The sequence below is a fragment of the Pongo pygmaeus genome, chromosome 3 (genome assembly GCF_028885625.2).
Source record: "Pongo pygmaeus isolate AG05252 chromosome 3, NHGRI_mPonPyg2-v2.0_pri, whole genome shotgun sequence".
Taxonomy (NCBI): domain Eukaryota; kingdom Metazoa; phylum Chordata; class Mammalia; order Primates; family Hominidae; genus Pongo; species Pongo pygmaeus.
Window position 1 is genome coordinate 134,835,308 of NC_072376.2, and position 18,833 is coordinate 134,854,140.

General features: G+C 34.9%; 1 protein-coding gene across 26 annotated transcripts in view; it reads left to right on the forward strand.

Annotated features, from left to right (window-relative positions):
* The window catches only part of BLTP1 (bridge-like lipid transfer protein family member 1), a 215,674-nt gene that overhangs the window by 101,706 nt on the left and 95,135 nt on the right, over nt 1-18,833 (forward strand). For all 26 annotated transcript variants that reach the window (XM_063664090.1, XM_063664083.1, XM_063664080.1 and 23 more), the window contains 9 exons: nt 2,152-2,303; nt 2,772-2,922; nt 3,098-3,250; nt 5,236-5,476; nt 6,684-6,826; nt 10,792-11,011; nt 11,471-11,629; nt 12,281-12,456; nt 14,804-14,979. In XM_063664090.1, coding sequence (XP_063520160.1) covers nt 2,152-2,303; nt 2,772-2,922; nt 3,098-3,250; nt 5,236-5,476; nt 6,684-6,826; nt 10,792-11,011; nt 11,471-11,629; nt 12,281-12,456; nt 14,804-14,979 — 1,571 coding nt within the window. The remainder of the gene's footprint in view (nt 1-2,151; nt 2,304-2,771; nt 2,923-3,097; nt 3,251-5,235; nt 5,477-6,683; nt 6,827-10,791; nt 11,012-11,470; nt 11,630-12,280; nt 12,457-14,803; nt 14,980-18,833) is intronic.

Sequence of the window (18,833 nt, forward strand, 5' to 3'; positions counted from 1 at the left end):
TTGTTCAAGCAGAAGAAACAATCAATGAGCTTGAAGACAGACTGTTTGAAAATACACAGAGGAGACAACAGAAAAAAGGAATGAAAAGGAACGAAGCATGCCTACAAGATCTAGAAAATAGCCTCAAAAGGGCAAATCTAATAGTTACTGGCCCTAAGGAGAAGGTAGAGCAAGACGAGTAGAAAGTTTGCTTAAAGGGATAACAACAGAGAACTTCCCAAACCTTGAGAAAGATATCGATATTCAAGTACAAGAAGGTAGAGAATACCAAGCAGATTTAAACCAATTAAGACTACCTCAGGATATTTAATCATTAAACTCCCAAAGGTCAAGCATAAAGAAAGGATCCCAAAAGCAGCAAGAGAAAAGAAACAAACAACATACAATGGAGCTCTGATAAAACTGGCAGCAGATTTTTCAGTGGAATCTTTACAGGCCAGGACAGAATGGCATGACATATTTAAAGTGCTGAAGGAAAAACACTTTTTTTTTTTTTTTTTTTGATTGAAGTGAGAAATTATAGTTTATTTTTTTCTTTATGTATTTTGTATCTTTTTTTTTTTTTCTTTTATTGTAATTATTATTATTATTATTATTATTATTATACTTTAGGTTTTATGGTACATGTGCCCAATGTGCAGTAAGTTACATATGTATACATGTGCCATGCTGGTGCACTGCACCCACCAACTCGTCATCTAGCATTAGGTATATCTCCCAATGTTATCCCTCCCCCCTCCCCCCAACCCACAACAGTCCCTGAAGTGTGATGTTCCCCTTCCTGTGTCCATGTGTTCTCATTGTTCAATTCCCACCTATGAGTGAGAATATGCGGTGTTTGGTTTTTTGTTCTTGCGATAGTTTACTGAGAATGATGATTTCCAATTTCATCCATGTCCCTACAAAGGACATGAACTCATCATTTCTTATGGCTGCATAGTATTCCATGGTGTAGATGTGCCACATTTTCTTAATCCAGTCTATCATTGTTGGACATTTGGGTTGGTTCCAAGTCTTTGCTATTGTGAATAATGCCGCAATAAACATACGTGTGCATGTGTCTTTATAGCAGCATGATTTATAGTCCTTTGGGTATATACCCAGTAATGGGATGGCTGGGTCGAATGGAATTTCTAGTTCTAGATCCCTGAGGAATCGCCACACTGACTTCCACAAGGGTTGAACTAGTTTACAGTCCCACCAACAGTGTAAAAGTGTTCCTATTTCTCCACATCCTCTCCAGCACCTGTTGTTTCCTAACTTTTTAATGATCGCCATTCTAACTGGTGTGAGATGGTATCTCATTGTGGTTTTGATTTGCATTTCTCTGATGGCCAGTGATGGTGAGCATTTTTTCATGTGTCTTTTGGCTGCATAAATGTCTTCTTTTGAGAAGTGTCTGTTCATGTCCTTCGCCCACTTTTTGATGGGGTTGTTTGTTTTTTTCTTGTAAATTTGTTGGAGTTCATTGTAGATCAATGGAACAGAACAGAGCCGTCAGAAATAATGCCACATATCTACAACCATCTGATCTTTGACAAACCTGAGAAAAACAAGAACTGGGGAAAGGATTCCCTATTTAATAAATGGTGCTGGGAAAACTGGCTAGCCATATGTAGAAAGCTGAAACTGGATCCCTTCCTTACACCTTATACAAAAATCAATTCAAGATGGATTAAAGACTTAAATGTTAGACCTAAAACCATAAAAACCCTAGAAGAAAACCTAGGCAATACCATTCAGGACATAGGCATGGGCAAGGACTTCATGTCTAAAACACCAAAAGCAATGGCAACAAAAGCCAAAATTGACAAATGGGATCTAATTAAACTAAAGAGCTTCTGCACAGCAAAGGAAACTACCATCAGAGTGAACAGGCAACCTACAAAATGGGAGAAAATTTTCGCAACCTACTCATCTGACAAAGGGCTAATATCCAGAATCTACAATGAACTCCAACAAATTTACAAGGAAAAACACTTTTAAAAGAATAGTATATCTGGCAAAAATATCCTTCAAACCTGAAGGAAAAGTAAAGACTTTCCCAGACCTGATTTGATGAAAAGGTTTTGCACTTAAAACATTAGCCTCTGTGTTAGTGGTTTTAAGGGGCTGTATGTTAATAAGTTTTTGGCATTCTATTTTATATAGGACGAAGGAGTCGAATCTGATGATTTGAAAAAAGATCTACCTCTGATGCCGCCTCCTCCAGATTCATGTAGCATGAAGTTGACCATTAAAGAAATTTGGTTTAGTTTTGCAGCTCCCACCAATGTGAGATCTCACACACATGCATTTTCTAGGTAAAGAGTTTTTAAAATATAGTATTATCCCTTGATGTTTCTTTATTTTAAATAGTATACAATTCTGTTTCATATTTTTAAAAATTACTTTTCTGGTATATATAGTATTAAGGTTGCAACTTTTTCATCATTCTTACTTCATATGTTCTGTAGACATTATTAGTCTTACCTTGTTTGACCCAATTTCTTTCATAGTACTTTAGTTTTATTTTTATATGTTCCTCTGCCTTAGACTTTTGTTTACTCTTTTTATCTCTGACAGGCTTTTTTTTTTCTTTCTTTTCTATTGTCCTTTTTTTTTTTTTTTTTAACATTTCTTAGTTATGCTTTCATAATTTATCAGTGCTCGAAAAGAAAAGAAAGTAATTTTGCCTGCGTAAAACAACCACTAAGTATAGTAGGTATGGGAGATTGTTTGAAATACAAATTTTGACACTTGTTTTTATAATTTTTTATTTATGTTAAAAGGCAGCTGAACCTTTTAAGCACTGCAACACCAGCTGTTGGTGCATGGCTTGTTCCCATTGATCAACTCAAGTCATCTTTAAACAAATTGGAAACTGAGGGAACCCTGAGAATTTGTGCTGTTATGGGATGCATAATGACAGAAGCATTAGAGGTATGTCTTTAAATAATACAAGGTATTATACAAACTTTAGTATTGAAAATGACCCCTTATTGTTAATCATTGTTGGAAAATATCAGACTTACAAGTTCTTAATTACTGAATATCTTTTATTTGTAGGCTCTTTCATACCTATCACTCTAAATCTATTGTTGTTTCTTGATTTTAGAATAAAAGTGTACATTTTCCCCTAAGAAGTAAATACAACAGGCTTACAAAAGTTGCTCGCTTTCTCCAAGAAAATCCTTCATGTTTACTATGTAATATACTACACCACTATCTGCACCAGGCAAATTACTCCATCATTGATGATGCTACAATGGTAAGTTACTGAAACTACATTAGTTTTAAGGAATTCTCTATTCTGTTGGTGGACCACTGATACACAGGGTTTGAGATGCATGTGAGAATGGTTGGAAATACAGGTCTATAGGCCAGGTGCGGTGGCTCACGCCTGTAATCCCAACACTTTGGGAGCTGAGGCAGGTGGATCATTTGAGGCCAAGAGCTGGCCAACATGGCAAAACTCTGTCTCTACTAAAAATACAAAAAATTAGCTGGGCGTGGTGGCTGTCACCTATAATCCCAGCTACTCGGGAGGCTGAGGCAGGAGAACTGGTTGAACCTGGGAGGCAGAGGCTGCAGTGAACCAAGATCGCACCATTTCACTCCAGCCTGGGCAACAAGAGCAAAACTCTGTCTCAAGAAAAAGAAAAAAAAAGAAATACAGGTCTATAGACAAAGAGTGTGCTCAGACTAATGATTTGGGAGTTGCCAGCATAAAGGTGTTAGTAGAAGCTGTAGACATGGATGAGATTTCCAGCAATGCTATGTTGGGTAAGAAATTGCTCAGGGATGGAATCCTGAAGAAAGCCAAAATTAAAGGGGGTGTAGGTGGTTGGATAGGGATATACCAAGTGATGGGAAGGGAAAGAAAGAGGTAGGAGAACTAGGAAAGAGTGATGTCTTGGAAGCTAAAGGTATAAAGAGTTTTTAAGCAAAAGAATAATCACCAGAGCCAAATTTCACATACAGTTTGATGAAACAGGGACTAATTGATGATTGAGGGGAGAATATATAATCGCACAAAATAAATACAATCCATCTCTGCCTCTGGAAAAGCAGATAACACATCATGATTAGAGTTTTAGAACTTTTAGGATCTCTCTTCTTCAAGTTGCTGGCCAATAGGGGACACACAAGAATCTTTAGTCAAATTAGGGACCAATGTATCAGTATTATTAACAGCCAGTCAAGCCATTGTTCAGGCAAGTCAAGAATCTCTAGTAAGTGTTAGATTTGAAAAAGACACTTAGACCTAAGGCTGGTGTAGTACTTTTACTCCCTCCCTGTGAATTGAAGACTGGGAAATCTACAGTTTAAGCCTAACTTGCCTGTGTAGTTATAGGTAGAGAAGCTTGAACAGAGAGAATGGCAGGTGTTTCCCATGGATGGATGCTCTGCCAGATGTGTTTTCCATGTAAGAGGAAGAGGCACAACATGGCCCTCATGCAAGGCTGGGAATGAAAGGAGAGGCTAGTGGACTCGGTCTTCCTCAGAAAGTAAACGGGGTGATTCCTGCCTTCTAGTAAATGGTGCTCGTCAATCAGATTAACCATTTCTCCTAAAATGAGGAATGATAGGAAACAGGATGGAGAGGAGTTAGATATTTTTCTCTTTCTTTAGGCTAAGGCAAGGTAATTAGATGAAGGTAACAGGAAAAGAGCCAAAAGTTTCTTTCTTGCAATCATCACCATGTGGAATAAAATGTATTTTAAACTATATAATTATTACTGATAATACAGTTAACTTTCAAGGCAGTTACAAATTCATCTATGTCTAGCATACTACATAAGTTATAGTAATTTATTTTTTTAAATGTTAAAACAATGGTAGTTACCTAATCTTTGAAGGAAATAATTTTACTTCCTCTTTGCTTATTGAATGTTCCAAGTAGCTCAAAATACATTTTGATTCTTTACTTGGGCAAAATAAGTAAAGTTGATTGAATGCTTCTTAAGGAAAATTCCAATTTTGCACCCCACATCTAGTATCATATTGACCTGTGCTATTGTGTTGTTTTATGACACAAAGATGAAATGTTGTGCCTAGAGATTAGATTCTGTAGTCTACATATAATTGAAATCCTGACTCTCTTGGGTAACTTAGAACAAATTACTTAACATCTAAGTTTTAGTTTCTTTATCTCTAAATGAGGATTATGAGATTTGAATAAATACATGCAAAGCACTTAAATGGTAACTGATATTATTACATTTACTTCTAACCACATCATTATTGTTACAGAGCGATGGACTTCCTGCTTTGGTAACTTTGAAGAAAGGTTTAGTTGCACTGGCAAGGCAGTGGATGAAGTTTATTGTGGTGACACCAGCCTTTAAAGGAGTTAGCTTACATAGACCAGCTCAGCCTCTGAAACCTCAAATAGCTATGGACCATGAACATGAAGATGGACTTGGATTGGACAATGGGGGTGGTCTTCAAAGTGATACCAGTGCTGATGGAGCAGAATTTGAGTTTGATGCAGGTAGTTTTGTAAGCTTCTATTGAGTACTTTCTTACACCTCACAATTAGGGTGTTTTCTTACTCAACACAATTACTGTATGTTTTTTGCTTAGATATTATGCATCTTGTATTAGTAAGTTAATATACCTCTTTAAAAATGTCAAGACCCTTTGTTTTTCCTGACAGTTATAAATAAATACTAATATAAGCAATTTTAGATATTACATACTTGTTAATATGGTACTTGTGATAATTTTAATAATTCATGTCCCATATTGGAAAATGGTCATGGCTTAAGTATACAAGTACAATTTTTATTGGCCAAGTAAGTGATAATGATTAGAATCTTCATACTGACCTGATTTTATAAGTTCAGTTTTGTGAAATACAGTAGACTTCTCCTGCTCTATCCAGGACAAAGATATCTTAATATAAGTAGAATGTTTTGAATGAAACACATAAACCTCTATATAAAATTTGTATTTGTCTATCATCTTCCCTATGCCACAGTATTTTAAAGGGGCCTTTGTCTTTTTACCTGATGCCTGCTTGATCCTGAATTTATGTAAACTTTAGGGCCTGCGCTTAGCCTACAATTTTGTCAACAAAATGGCTGTGTCAGAATAAAGATAGTGGTTATGCATTTATGAAATGTACTTGCATACCTTAATGCTTTGCCAAAGGTTAATTTTTATTATCATGACCTATCATATTTATTGAAAATGCATGTTATGATGTTTTGAAAAAAATATTGAAAGAGTAGTCTTAGAGATTTTAGAACATTGGTATATAAAACTTTACCATGCTTAGTTTTAAAAATAACTTGATATTTAAAAAATAAATGAGCTATGAGGAATAGGGTAGATTTTATTACTTATTTTAGAAAATTTCAAATCTACACAAAAGTTTGAAAACCAGTACACTGAATATCCCTTCCAATTATCTGCAAATCCCTCTGTTAATCTATGAGCAGTCTGTGCTTTCTTGCGCTTAGTTGAGTTGACTTTTGGTCTGAGTATCATTTGCATGGAATATGTGAAAGTCTAATAAAAGCCATTTGTTCCTTTCTTGAAACTGAGTGAGAGGATTGGGGTGGGGGAGAAAATAATAAATATTTGTCAAGGAATATGAAAGTTGAGTGTCATTATATAACTAGAGACATTGGGGCTGATGTTTCATGAAAATGTGTGATAATCTATTGCTCACTTATTCTTTTGAACTGTTTCAGCCACAGTCAGTGAACACACAATGCTATTAGAAGGAACAGCTAACCGGCCTCCACCTGGTAGCTCTGGACCTGTAAGTGGAGCTGAGATAATGAGGAAACTTTCTAAAACTCATACCCATAGTGACTCTGCATTAAAAATAAAGGTATATTATTGCTCTTTTTTGATTAGAGTTATTCAGACTTACAGAGAAAACCTAAAATTTTATCTCAAATTTAAATGTTTGGTGTCCACCCTAAATATTCAGATAGCATTTTCGTGTTGAAATTAACTTGATTTGTAATTTCAGTGTAAATATTTCTTTGAAAATTGTATTATCAGTAACTGCTGTTGATTAAGGACCACTATAACTACCAAGCCTTAGAGCTGTCCCCAGTTTATTGAATACTGTATTCCATAAAATCCCAAATTGAAAATGTTGATAATCTTATAATTATCAGTTTTAATGAGAAGCCTTTAAGGCAGTGTGTGATCAATACATGGTTTGGGTTAGACTCTTTCATGACTTTAATTTTTTTGGTTTTATGAATTTAATGGATGCTTGATAAGAGACATATATAGCAAAGTGGTTAGAGTACCACCTTGGAAGCCAGACTGCCTTGGTTTGAAACCTGCCCCGCCACTTAGTTGCTCTCTGACTGAACAGGTTTTAACTGTACATCAGTTTTCTTGGTGTAAGATGGAGATTATAATAGTAACCTTCTGAAGAGGTTTGTGAGAAATAATTGAGTTAATTCATGAAAAATGCCTAGAGCAATATCTGACCCTTAATAAATTATTTGTTGGTGGTGGTTCTTTATTTTTTGCTAGTTATTGTTGGTGGTGGTTCTTTATTTTTTGCTAGTTTACTTTTGTGAGCACTGAAAAAGTTAAAATTTTAACTTTCTGGCCAGGCGCAGTGGTTCACGTCTGTAATTCCAGCACTTTGGGAGGCCAAGGCGGGTGGATCACAAGGTCAGGAGTTCAAGACCAGCCTGGCCAAGATGGTGAAACCCCATTTCTACTAAAAATACAAAAATTAGCCGGGTGTGGTGGCAGGCGCCTGTAATCCCAGCTACTGGGGAGGCTGAGGCAGAGAATTGCTTGAACCTGGGAGGTGGAGGTTGCAGTGAGCCGAGATCCTGCCACTGCACTCCAGCCTGGGCGACAGAGCGAGACACCATCTCAAAAAACAAAGAAACAAACAAACAAAAATTTAACTTTCTTTGAAAGTCTGTGTATAGACTCACATTGATACCCAGAATCTGTAAAATGGTAATTTTGACAATATTAAATAAAAATTTCTACACAGAAAGAAGTAATATACAGTCATGCATCACTTAATGACAGGGATGATGCATTCTGAGAAATGGATCATTAGGCAATTTGTCATTGTGTAAACATCATAGACTGTACTTACACAAACCTAGATGATGGTACAGCCTACTACACACCTAGACTATATGGGATAGATAGCCTGTTGCTCCTAGGCTACAAACCTTACAGCATATTACTATCCTGAAACCAGTGGGCAATTGGAATGCAATGGTGTTTGTGTATTTCAACATAAACAAGATACAGTAAAAATATGATATTATAGTCTTATGGGTTCACTGTTGTATACGTTGCCTGTAGTTCACTTAAACTGTAATTATGTGGCACATGACTGTATTGTAAACAGAACAGTAAGACACATGACAAAAGGCTAATTTTCTAAAATATAAAGATCTCATCCTTATCACTAAAAAAAAATCCAATACCAAATAGAAAAAATGGTTAAATGATATAAACAGGTAGTTCACAGAAAAATACATGTACACATACAAAAATGTTTTCTTATAATTAAAGAAATGTAAATTAAAATGAGATTTCCATTCTCACTTATCAGATTGAAAGACTAAAACTTTTGAATAGTGCACATTGTTGGTGAAGATGTGAGAAAACAGATACTCATACGGCATTGATGGGAATCAAATTGGTGCAACCTCTTTGAATAACAATGTGGCAATATGTGTCAAAATTTAGAAGGTGATGCTCTTTTATCTAGTATTTCCATATTCAGGAATTCATTCTAGAGAGTCATAGATGCTTGAAGACCTGATGAGTCTAAGAACGTTCTTTGCAGCACTATTTATAAAAGGAAAATAGTGGAAACAACACAAATGACTAATCATTAGAGGACTAATAAACTAGTATACACTGATATAGATGCATACTATGAAATCTTTTAGATGAAGTAGATCTGTAAGTGGATATGGAATGATCACCGAAGTACACTCATAAAGTATAGGATGATATCTATTTGTGTGTTTAAAAAAGGATAAATATGTATGTACATACATAGGCCTAACTGATTATGTAAAGATAGATAAGAAACAGTTAAGAGAGTCTCTGGGAAAGGGATCCAGTATGTTGGAACACAGGACTTACTTTCTATTGAATAGTCTCTTGGGCTTTCAAGGTTTTTATTCTGTGTAAGTATGGCTCTTGTAGTTAAAACATTCAATGATAGTTTGATATACTTTAAAAAGAAGACTGAACTGTTGAGCTTATTGTTTCCACAGTATAGTTAGAAGCTTGGGACACTTTAATCTGTCTTAGCTTTTTTTCCTGATGGACAGTTTTTTTAACCTTCTGAATCATATTTAGGTGTTTTCCTGTTAAAGCTGTTCATTTTCAGAATTGTTTTGAACATTCTTTTGCTATAGGTTATTAAAGTCCTCTAAAAATGTGAAATTCCAAATGCTTAGTTTCCGATCTTTGCTTTTCAAGATCTTTTTTGCCTGTGTAGTCTTTTTTTGTACTGTATTTTAAATTGATTGGCCATTCTAATCATAGATGTGACAGAAGATAGAAATCGAAAAATTCTGTAATTTTTAATTTTTTTCATTAATTGTGGAAAGTCTTTTTGGCATTTCAGAGCTCTCCAGATAATTAAATCTTAACACACCTTGATTATTAGAGTACTAGGAAGGATAATTTAGTGTTAAGAATTTGAAGGTAGAAGTTAGGTAGATGGGTTAAAAATCTGGCTTTTTCCTTAGTAAGTATGTAAGTGATTTTTCTTCATCCTTTAGGACAGAATATCTTACCTTGGAGAACTTAAGGATTAAATAAGCTAATACATGAAACACGCTTATCAAGTGTTTAATATGTTGTGAGTGTTCTTTTACTTCCTGTGTCAACACCCTTCCTCCACCTTTCCTCATCTAAGTGAGGATGACTGGGAGGGCATTGAAAAGGGAATAAACTTTTCTGCTTTCCAGAGGATTGAAAAGGGAATAAACTTTTCTGCTTTCCAGAGGAGGTTAAGACTTTTAAGGGCTTCACAGCACTGGTATCCATTGCGTCAACATTTCTTGCTATTAGCAAAAAGCCTCCAGTTTCCTTCCAGGTAGATGTCTATTCTGACTCCCGTAAACAACTGCAGGGAAGGTTGCTGAAGGTAGATAGCTTTTCTTTCTTTAGTTTCTTTGAGTACCTAGACTTTACTTTTGATGGTATCAGTCATGTTACAGATCCTTTGTGTGTGTGTGTGTGTGTGTGTGTGTGTGTGTAGTCAGTTTTTCTAGGGAATATTTTGTGTAAGGGATATTGTGTCTAGGTATCAGTTTGCTGGTTCAGTAAATAAGCGGTGATATAAATATTTCAGGCTACTGTTTTTCTTTGCTACCCATATGAATGTTCCTTGGCACTTCCACAAACACCCTGTGTATAACTTTCTGAAGTTTCAATATACTATTTATTGCTCCTTAAGTATGAATAGTGCTTCATTTCCACCATCTATTTGATATACTGTGCTATGTGGTTTTATGTCTTGTCACCAGATTCCCTCATCAGATTAAGAAGGAAATTAATGATCCTTGGTTAAAATAAGTGGATGTGCTTCATTATAATATTGATAATAAAAATGGCCCTTTGTCTTGTACTATAGAGTTGCAAAACATTTTTACCTACATTTAAGGATGTATGTAAAAAGGATTCACCACAATCCTAGTATACATGATCAGTTTTGGTATTAATGTGCAAAGTAGCTAGCAGTTATAGCAACAGTAATAGTAATAGTGGTTGTGGTTATCAGCAGTCATTTTTATATACATAAGAAATAACCCTAAGTTACACTTTCTGTAGGGCATTCACCCATATCATTCTCTGAGCTATACCAGTGGAGACACTGCCACTGATTCTCCAGTGCATGTTGGACGTGCTGGGATGCCAGTAAAGGAGAGTCCAAGGAAGGAGAGCCTACTCAGCTACCTGACTGGAAGCTTCCCAAGCCTGCACAACCTCCTGGAAGGGACTCCTCAGAGAAGCAGTGCTGCTGTGAAAAGTAGCTCCCTAACGAGAACAGGTACATCCTCTAGATTTGATAATTACTTGTTTATATTTAGGGGGAAATTGAAATGAAACAGGACTTAAGTTTAGTTAGATATATACTTTAGTAGTAAAACTAATCTCTCATACCTTATCTTTGAGAAAAAATTTTAGGAATCCATTGTTCTGTTTGTAACTTTTCGGAGTCTTCATGCCCTTAGTTTGCATTTTTAAATTGCAGCGCTGACTAATGTCAATGTAGGCATTTGGTGTGGGGTGCTGTCTAGACCAGCAACATAGAATTTCCCCCGTTATAATAAAAATAAGCTATTTATTAATGCATTAATATCCAAATACCAACATTATGCAGTGAGAATTTAAAACCATCTGCAAACATACATTTTAACTTGGTTCTTCAAATATAGTTATATAAATTACATTTTTTTTGCTCCTTAGTATATAAATAATATTATACTCAGAAACATTTTATTTTCAGGAAATACAGTAGCCACTGATATGTTATCTGAACATCCCTTGCTATCTGAGCCATCATCTGTGAGTTTCTATAATTGGATGTCAAATGCTGTGGGTAATCGAGGAAGTGTGGTACAAGAATCTCCTGTTACAAAATCAGGACACAATAGTCTTCCCACAGGTATTGAGTTATCACATTATTTTGCTTAACTGTCTAAGGGGAACATAGACCAAAATCTTATTTTTCAGGGGATGGGTTAAAAATCTCAAACAAGTACTGTTTGGTTGAAATTGGTCCATTTATATTTATAAATGCCTTTGATAATATTGTAATTGAGAGAGTAGTAAGCAGTCACTCAGTGTTCTTGTTGAAAGGCAAATATGTCAAATGTGAGATTGTATATAAAGAGTTTAAAGCTTCCTTTTAATGTGGCTGGTTTAAGTGGTAAACGAAAAAATGCAAAGTGTAATTACAACATCATATACTTGATATTACAGAAGATAGTTTTAATTTATCTAGATCCCTCTGAGACCTAATAACTATCATTCTAAACCTTTAGTTACTTAACAAATATTTAATTAAATCTAAAACAGTATGTATATATAAGGATAGATAAGGATGACATGTGTTCTGAAAAGTTAATTTCATTTTTCACTAATAAATCATGTCTGTAAAATAATCTAAAAGTATGCATTTTTTTTTTCTTTTCAATTTAAACAGTCTTGAAATGGTACTACTATACAGGCTTCAAAAGTTTACCCTGCTGAACACTTTTATGTGTTTCTATTCCCCAATAATTTACATTTTATTCTTAAAAATTTACTCCATTAGGTGTTGCACCCAATCTTCCAACAATACCCTCAGCCTCAGATTTCAACACTGTCTTGTCTAGTGACCAAAATACTTTGGATGGGACACATTCTCAGCATAGCACCAGTCAGGATGATGTGGCAGGTGTAGAAGAAGCAAACCAAGGGTTTCCTGCTGTTCAGCTTGCTGATGCACAGGTGAGCCAGCCTGTTTTTTCCTAATTATAATAATACCTCCTTAGGCATCGCTTAGCACCTGGAACCTCCAATAGTATGCACCTTGGAATTCTAGTGAGGATATACCATACCTATCTGCCTACAACCTTCATGCAAAACAGGAGGAGCCTTTAAAAAGTACATGGCTTAATTATAAATGCAAATTAAGTATCTGTAGGTAATCATTAAATAGAAGAGTCTCATATAGTAACCTTTTTGTTATTTGTAACAAATTGGCTAAGTAACATGAATAGATAATCATACCCTATGGTTTTTAGTGCTACGTTAAGACTTTATTGAGCGAGCAGTGGGGAAGCATTGATGATTTTAGAGCAGAGGAGTAAAGTAACTAAAACTATAGATGTAGAAATATTAAATAAGTAGCAAATGTATTAAATTGATTGAAATAGAGAAACTAGTGTTGAAAAGATGAATTAATGAAATAGTTCACCCAGTGGTAATGAGACTCTAGGCTTAGATGTTTATGGCTTTGAAAAGGTAAATGAGGATATGGTGAAGTTCTTATTTAATTGATTAAATATGGTGAATAAAGAGTGAAATCCTTTAAAACATACTCTTTGGTTTGAGCGGCCAGCAGGCAAGTGTGAGAGTGGGACGTGGGTGAGAGGAGGCATCGTTTTTTCAGGATAAAGGTGTCTTGAGCATATTTACATACAGCTGTCCCTCAGTATTCAAGGGATTGGTTTCAGGACCAACCCCCTACCCACCCTCTGATCCGCCACCCAGGATACCAAAATCTGTGGTATGCCCAAGTCCCTTATATAGAATGGCATATATTTGCATACAACATACATACATCCTTCTGTATACTTTAAATCTTTTCTAGATTACTTATAATACCTAATGCAATGTAAATACTACGTCAATAATTGTTACACTGTATTGGGTTTTTATTTGTATTTTTTAATTGTTACATTGTTATATTTTATTGGTTTTTACTCCCTAATATTTTCAATGTGGTTGGTTGAACCGTGGATGCAGAACCCTTGAATATGGAGGGCCAACTGTACTTGAGAAATTAGGAATCTCATGATCAAAAATAAAGGAAAGAAGGGTTAGCAGATGGAGCAAAATTAGTAGAAAAATGAGAAGTATTGGAATTTAGAGTCAATTAAAGAGAGAGCTGTCTTCCCAAGCACACACAAAAAAATGAGGTGACCTAGGACAATCGGAAATACAGGCTTGGCTCTCATTGTGTAAATGACACTTGTCCATTTAGATATGTTTTTGTTTGTTTGTTTGTTTGTTTTCTGAGACAGAGTCTCGATCTGTAGCCCAGGCTGGAGTGCAGTGTTGCAATCTCAGCTCACTGCAAGCTCTGCCTCCCGGGTTCACGCCAGTCTCCTGCCTCAGCCTCCCAAGTAGCTGGGATACAGGCACCCACCACCATGCCCAGCTAATTTTTTGTATTTTTAATAGAGACAGCGTTTCACCGTGTTAGCCAGGCTGGTCTCAATCTGACCTCGTGATCCACCTGCCTTGGCCTCCCAAAGTGCTGGGATTACAGGCATGAGCCACCGTGCCCGGCCTAGATAGGGTTTTTTTAAGCTTCAGGAAAAGGTCACTAAGGTAGAATGTGTAGTGAAAGAGGAGGCTGAGAAAAGCACTGGATAGCACCTATATTTAGAATGTAGAAGAGGGAAAGGGAACCATGTGGCAGAGGATGAGTAGTCAGAGTGATTTTTGTGCTCTAGCATTGAACACATGTAGTTCTTTCTATTCAGGTTAGTGCTTAGTGTCTGAAATTCAGTTAACTAGAGATTTAACCAGAATAATATATCTCCATAAGCATGTATGATACTTAAAATGTAAAGGAAGTTCTCTGAAGATAAATGTTAAATGACTGTTACAACCAAGTGCTTCCATTTAAAAATAGGTCAGATATTCATAACATTTATAATGTTTTTATATTAACACAGGAAGTTGAAAAGTCAACTTCATAAACCTAATATATGTTTTTTTTTTTGTAAATGGAAACACAGTAGGAATTCGTACCTGTTTAAAAGCAATGATTTAACTAATTCATAATTTTATTTTCCTTGTACTTTCAGACACTTAGGATCAAGGAATCTGTGTCCTTATTTATTATTATTAATTTGAAGATGAGTGGCCTATAATAGGTACTAAAAATATTAAATTTTAAGTAAAGTTAGAGTCAATTATATGAGACCATTTTTGCTTCACACTATGATAAGAATAATATGTACTGAGGTAGGGTAAGAAATAAAAGCTGCATTTTTCTATATGTAACTTCTACAGTAAATGATAAGCTATAAGTTGAGCTAATATGAATGTTTATGTCTTTTAGGTTGTTTTCAAGCCTCTTCTGAGTCATACAGGGATCCAGTCACAGGATACAATGCCACTCTGCTACCGAATGTACTTTGGAGAACACCTTTCATTTTCAGGGACTTTGGACTGCCTCAGAGCAGATATTGTGGATTCAGACACAGCCAAAGAGAGAAAAGGCAAAAGAGCAAGAAGGTGTCTTTTGCATTTTTGTGTATAATTTTGTGCAAGAATTATAATACGTTTGTTTTTTAACGTTATTTTCATGTAATCCAAATAAGGAAGTAATTTTTTTTTTTTTTTTTTGAGACGGAGTCTCACTCTGTCGCCCAGGCTCGAGTGCAGTGGCGCGATCTCGGCTTACTGCAAGCTCCACCTCCCGGGTTCATGCCATTCTCCTGCCTCAGCCTCCCGAGTAGCTGGGACCACAAGCACTTGCCACCATGCCCAGCTAATTTTTTTGTATTTTTAGTAGAGACGGGGTTTCACTGTGTTAGCCAGGATGGTCTTGAACTCCTGACCTCGTGATCCACCTGCCTCGGCCTCCCAAAGTGCTGGGATTACAGGTGTGAGCCACCACGCCCAGCCAAGAAAGTAATTTTAATATGTTAATGAGAAGATAATTACCTTTTAGTAAAAGTAGTAGCTACATTTTCTTATTAATAACTAGTTGCATTTATCAACAGATTATGAGGCCTATTTTTAGGCATATTTTTGAACCATGTTAGCACATAGATGAGGGTCATATATATTGATATATGCACTCACCATTTATTTACTTGGCTCTTGTAATAGTGGAATTTTTATGATCTTAAGGGTTCTGAGTTGACTTGTGTCAGGTAGTATTTTGTATTAGAAACAGGGCGGAAGTCATATTGAGAGTCTAGCCATCAGAAACAAATAGAAATGTAGAATGGTAAAAGTTAAGAACCATCTTTTGCTGTTATTTTATATTGTTATGGATGGTTTTTCAGTTTCTTTAGTGTTTAATAGGAAATAATATACCTACTAACAAGACTTGAGTAATATTTTGGGAACTTGGAATTTTATTTTGAGTGGGACTTAAATGGATAGAAATAGAATATGGAGATACATGGCATTTATGACAAGAGGTTTCTGTAGTATTGTTTCTTTCATCCTTTTTGTGTTTTTGCAAGGTGGTAAATTAAAATACTTGTGTCTGATATATAGCTAAGTAAAATATATTTTTCATTTGAAATATTTCTATTTAAATTTTAAATAATTTAACAAAAGTTCTTGCTTTTCACAATAGTCTTATACCATAACAATGACCGTACAAGCTGCAACTACAAGGCAGTTTTAATGATCGGTGAAAAAAATTACTTTTGTGACCTTGACAGTATTTGTAAAAACATTAAAAATGTTCTTAATATTTATTATAAATGTATAGGGAAATGAAAAAAAAGTAAAACTAATATTTAGTACATTGGAATTTAAAATGTTAGAAACACTGAGAATTAGACTATTTTATTTCTTTTTAAAAACTTATCAAAGAGTAGTTTGAACGGTCCTGTCCTTCTTATGATATAACATATAATACAGAACAAGCAGCTTTTGTGTGCCTTGGCAAAATGTGAAACTCCTTTGTATGTATGGATCAGTTTTCAGCATTTTATCCTTTGCACTTTCAGTGTCATGAAATAATCTTTGATTCCCTTTACTATGAAGTTTTTTGTCAGCATCACTTCCTCTGGGATATCTTCATCCTTTCTGTCATGGCCACTTTCCTCTTTATGTCAATAATTTTGCCTCCACTGAGTTTTTCTGGCTAGATATTAAGAGTGTCTCAAACAGTGGAAGTATCAATGTTTCCATGGTCAGCTGTTTCTTCTATAACACCGTTCAATTGATCTTCCCTACCATTATCTTCATTTTTAGTTTCTTTGCTGCATTTTCATGTTTGTTGTCCAATTCCCTCATTTGATTATTCATTTTTGTAAAATGTTATGGGGATTTATTACAGAGAGAGAAACAAGGAGGCAACACAAGTAACTACATGTTATGCTTTCTGTGCATGAAGTGAACAACAGGTATGCTTCAACTAATCACTATCACTGACACATTTTGAAGTGCTGTGACTAGTCAATGATCACAATGCTCATCTGTTGTTTTGTACTGACTTGTGGGCTGAAGAGCTAGCATAAGTTTGTGCTTTATGCAGTTTTCACAGTAAGTCTTTGTTACAAATTTGTGTCACATTATTGGGAGACTTGTTATTTAAGTAAACCACAGTAACTGAAATTTTAAAATATTGGAACCATCAAATCCAGACCCAAAACATTAATACCTACACATACTCTCTAGGGTTAAAATATCTGAGCTAAATTTATATTTCTATTTGCAAGAGACAGCTTTCATACAAATATATCCATTTATATATAAATATGTTTATATATATACATACAGTATATGTTTTCATATATATAACTAGGTTATATATAATTTATATGTAATAGGTTGTATGTAGAGATATAGATTATATAAATAAAATTATAGCTGTAGCCTATTTATTGGCCTAGTAAAAACCATATAATACTACAACAGAATAGACCTTCATTTGAGCACACAAGTAAGTCTTTTTTGAGTGAGAGCTTCTTTGAGTGATTCTGTGAACTTCATTGCCTTTGGTCTAGCTGAACTTGACATTCCTTTTAATTTTTCTACTACCGCGCCAGCTCCAATGCTCCACATTCTTAATGTGATCAGCTTTTATTTCTCAGATCTCCTGTAATTCCATCATAAGCTCTTATTTATTTGGAGACCTTCACCACAATATACTTTTCCCAGCCATTAATTTCAGTATTGTCTGGGTTTTTTGTTTGTTTTTGTAGCAGATTGTTCATTCTGCTGATTGTTGTATATTAGTTTGGGGTTACAGTTTCTTGTATGAATATGTATAACTCTCCTACTACTTTGTAAAGCCAGGGCAGTTATTAAACATTTAGCATAGAGTCTGGCATGTAGTAAGTCCTCATACATGATAGTTTCTTTGTCTCTTTGCTGTCTCTAGTAAAAGTAGCTGCACGTATCAGGGACTTATATTTTAAAATTTTAATTGTAACTTTGCCCATGTCAGGCTTTTACTTGTCAGGCAAATTGTTATGGTATACCATTTTCTTTTTCTCCTTTATTTGAATCTCCCCTCTTTAAGATTTTCTTACTACCCTTACATGTTTTAGATTCTTGTTTTTGCAATTGTGGATTATTTTCATCTCTTTTTAATCTTCTGTCTCCTATCTGTTCTAATTCTCAGAATCAAGTTTTTCCATCTCTGACCATATGCTTAGTTGGCATTGATTGTACACTTCCTGTGAGTTTATGCATTTACATAAATTACACTACAATGGGGCATTTTTCTTATTAATTAAGAAATACTAGTATTCATTAAGGAATTATTGCTCTGTCGTTATAAATTCTTCAAGTTAAATGCAAAATATCAAAGCAGCTTCTGATTTTTTTCTTTTTGTTACAGAAAAAACTCCCATGTCTGCATATTCATAGTGTGCATGGAAGAAGAGGGAAAAATACCTTTTTACAGTTTTGGTGCTTGGGGCTTATTGCTATTATTGGTAGTTGGTTTATAGAAATTTGAGACATTTTTGACTTTCTATATTAAAATTTACTATAATAGTCTTACATGAAAATCTTTAGATAAGCAGGAGGATTTGCCAAAATAATTTTTTTTATCAGATTTTAAGGTTTTGTGTGTGTGTATTTCTAATTTTTGTTTCAATTGCTTTTCCTGTCTGGTTTCAACTTAGCATGAGGGCTTCCTATCTAATATCAAATAAAATTATGTTAAATATGAATAAATTAGATACATGATTATAGGAGGGGGGGATGGTTAAGTGAGACATCCTAATTGATCTATACTTAACTCTAAATTCCAATACTCTATGGCAATACCATCAAATGACAATAAAAGTTGTTTTATCACTTCAGTGAAATCATTTCTTAACATAAGAAGACTGATTTTGACTTGTTAGTTTTAGAATAAGATTAAGTAAGAAGACTTAAAGGCCCACCTT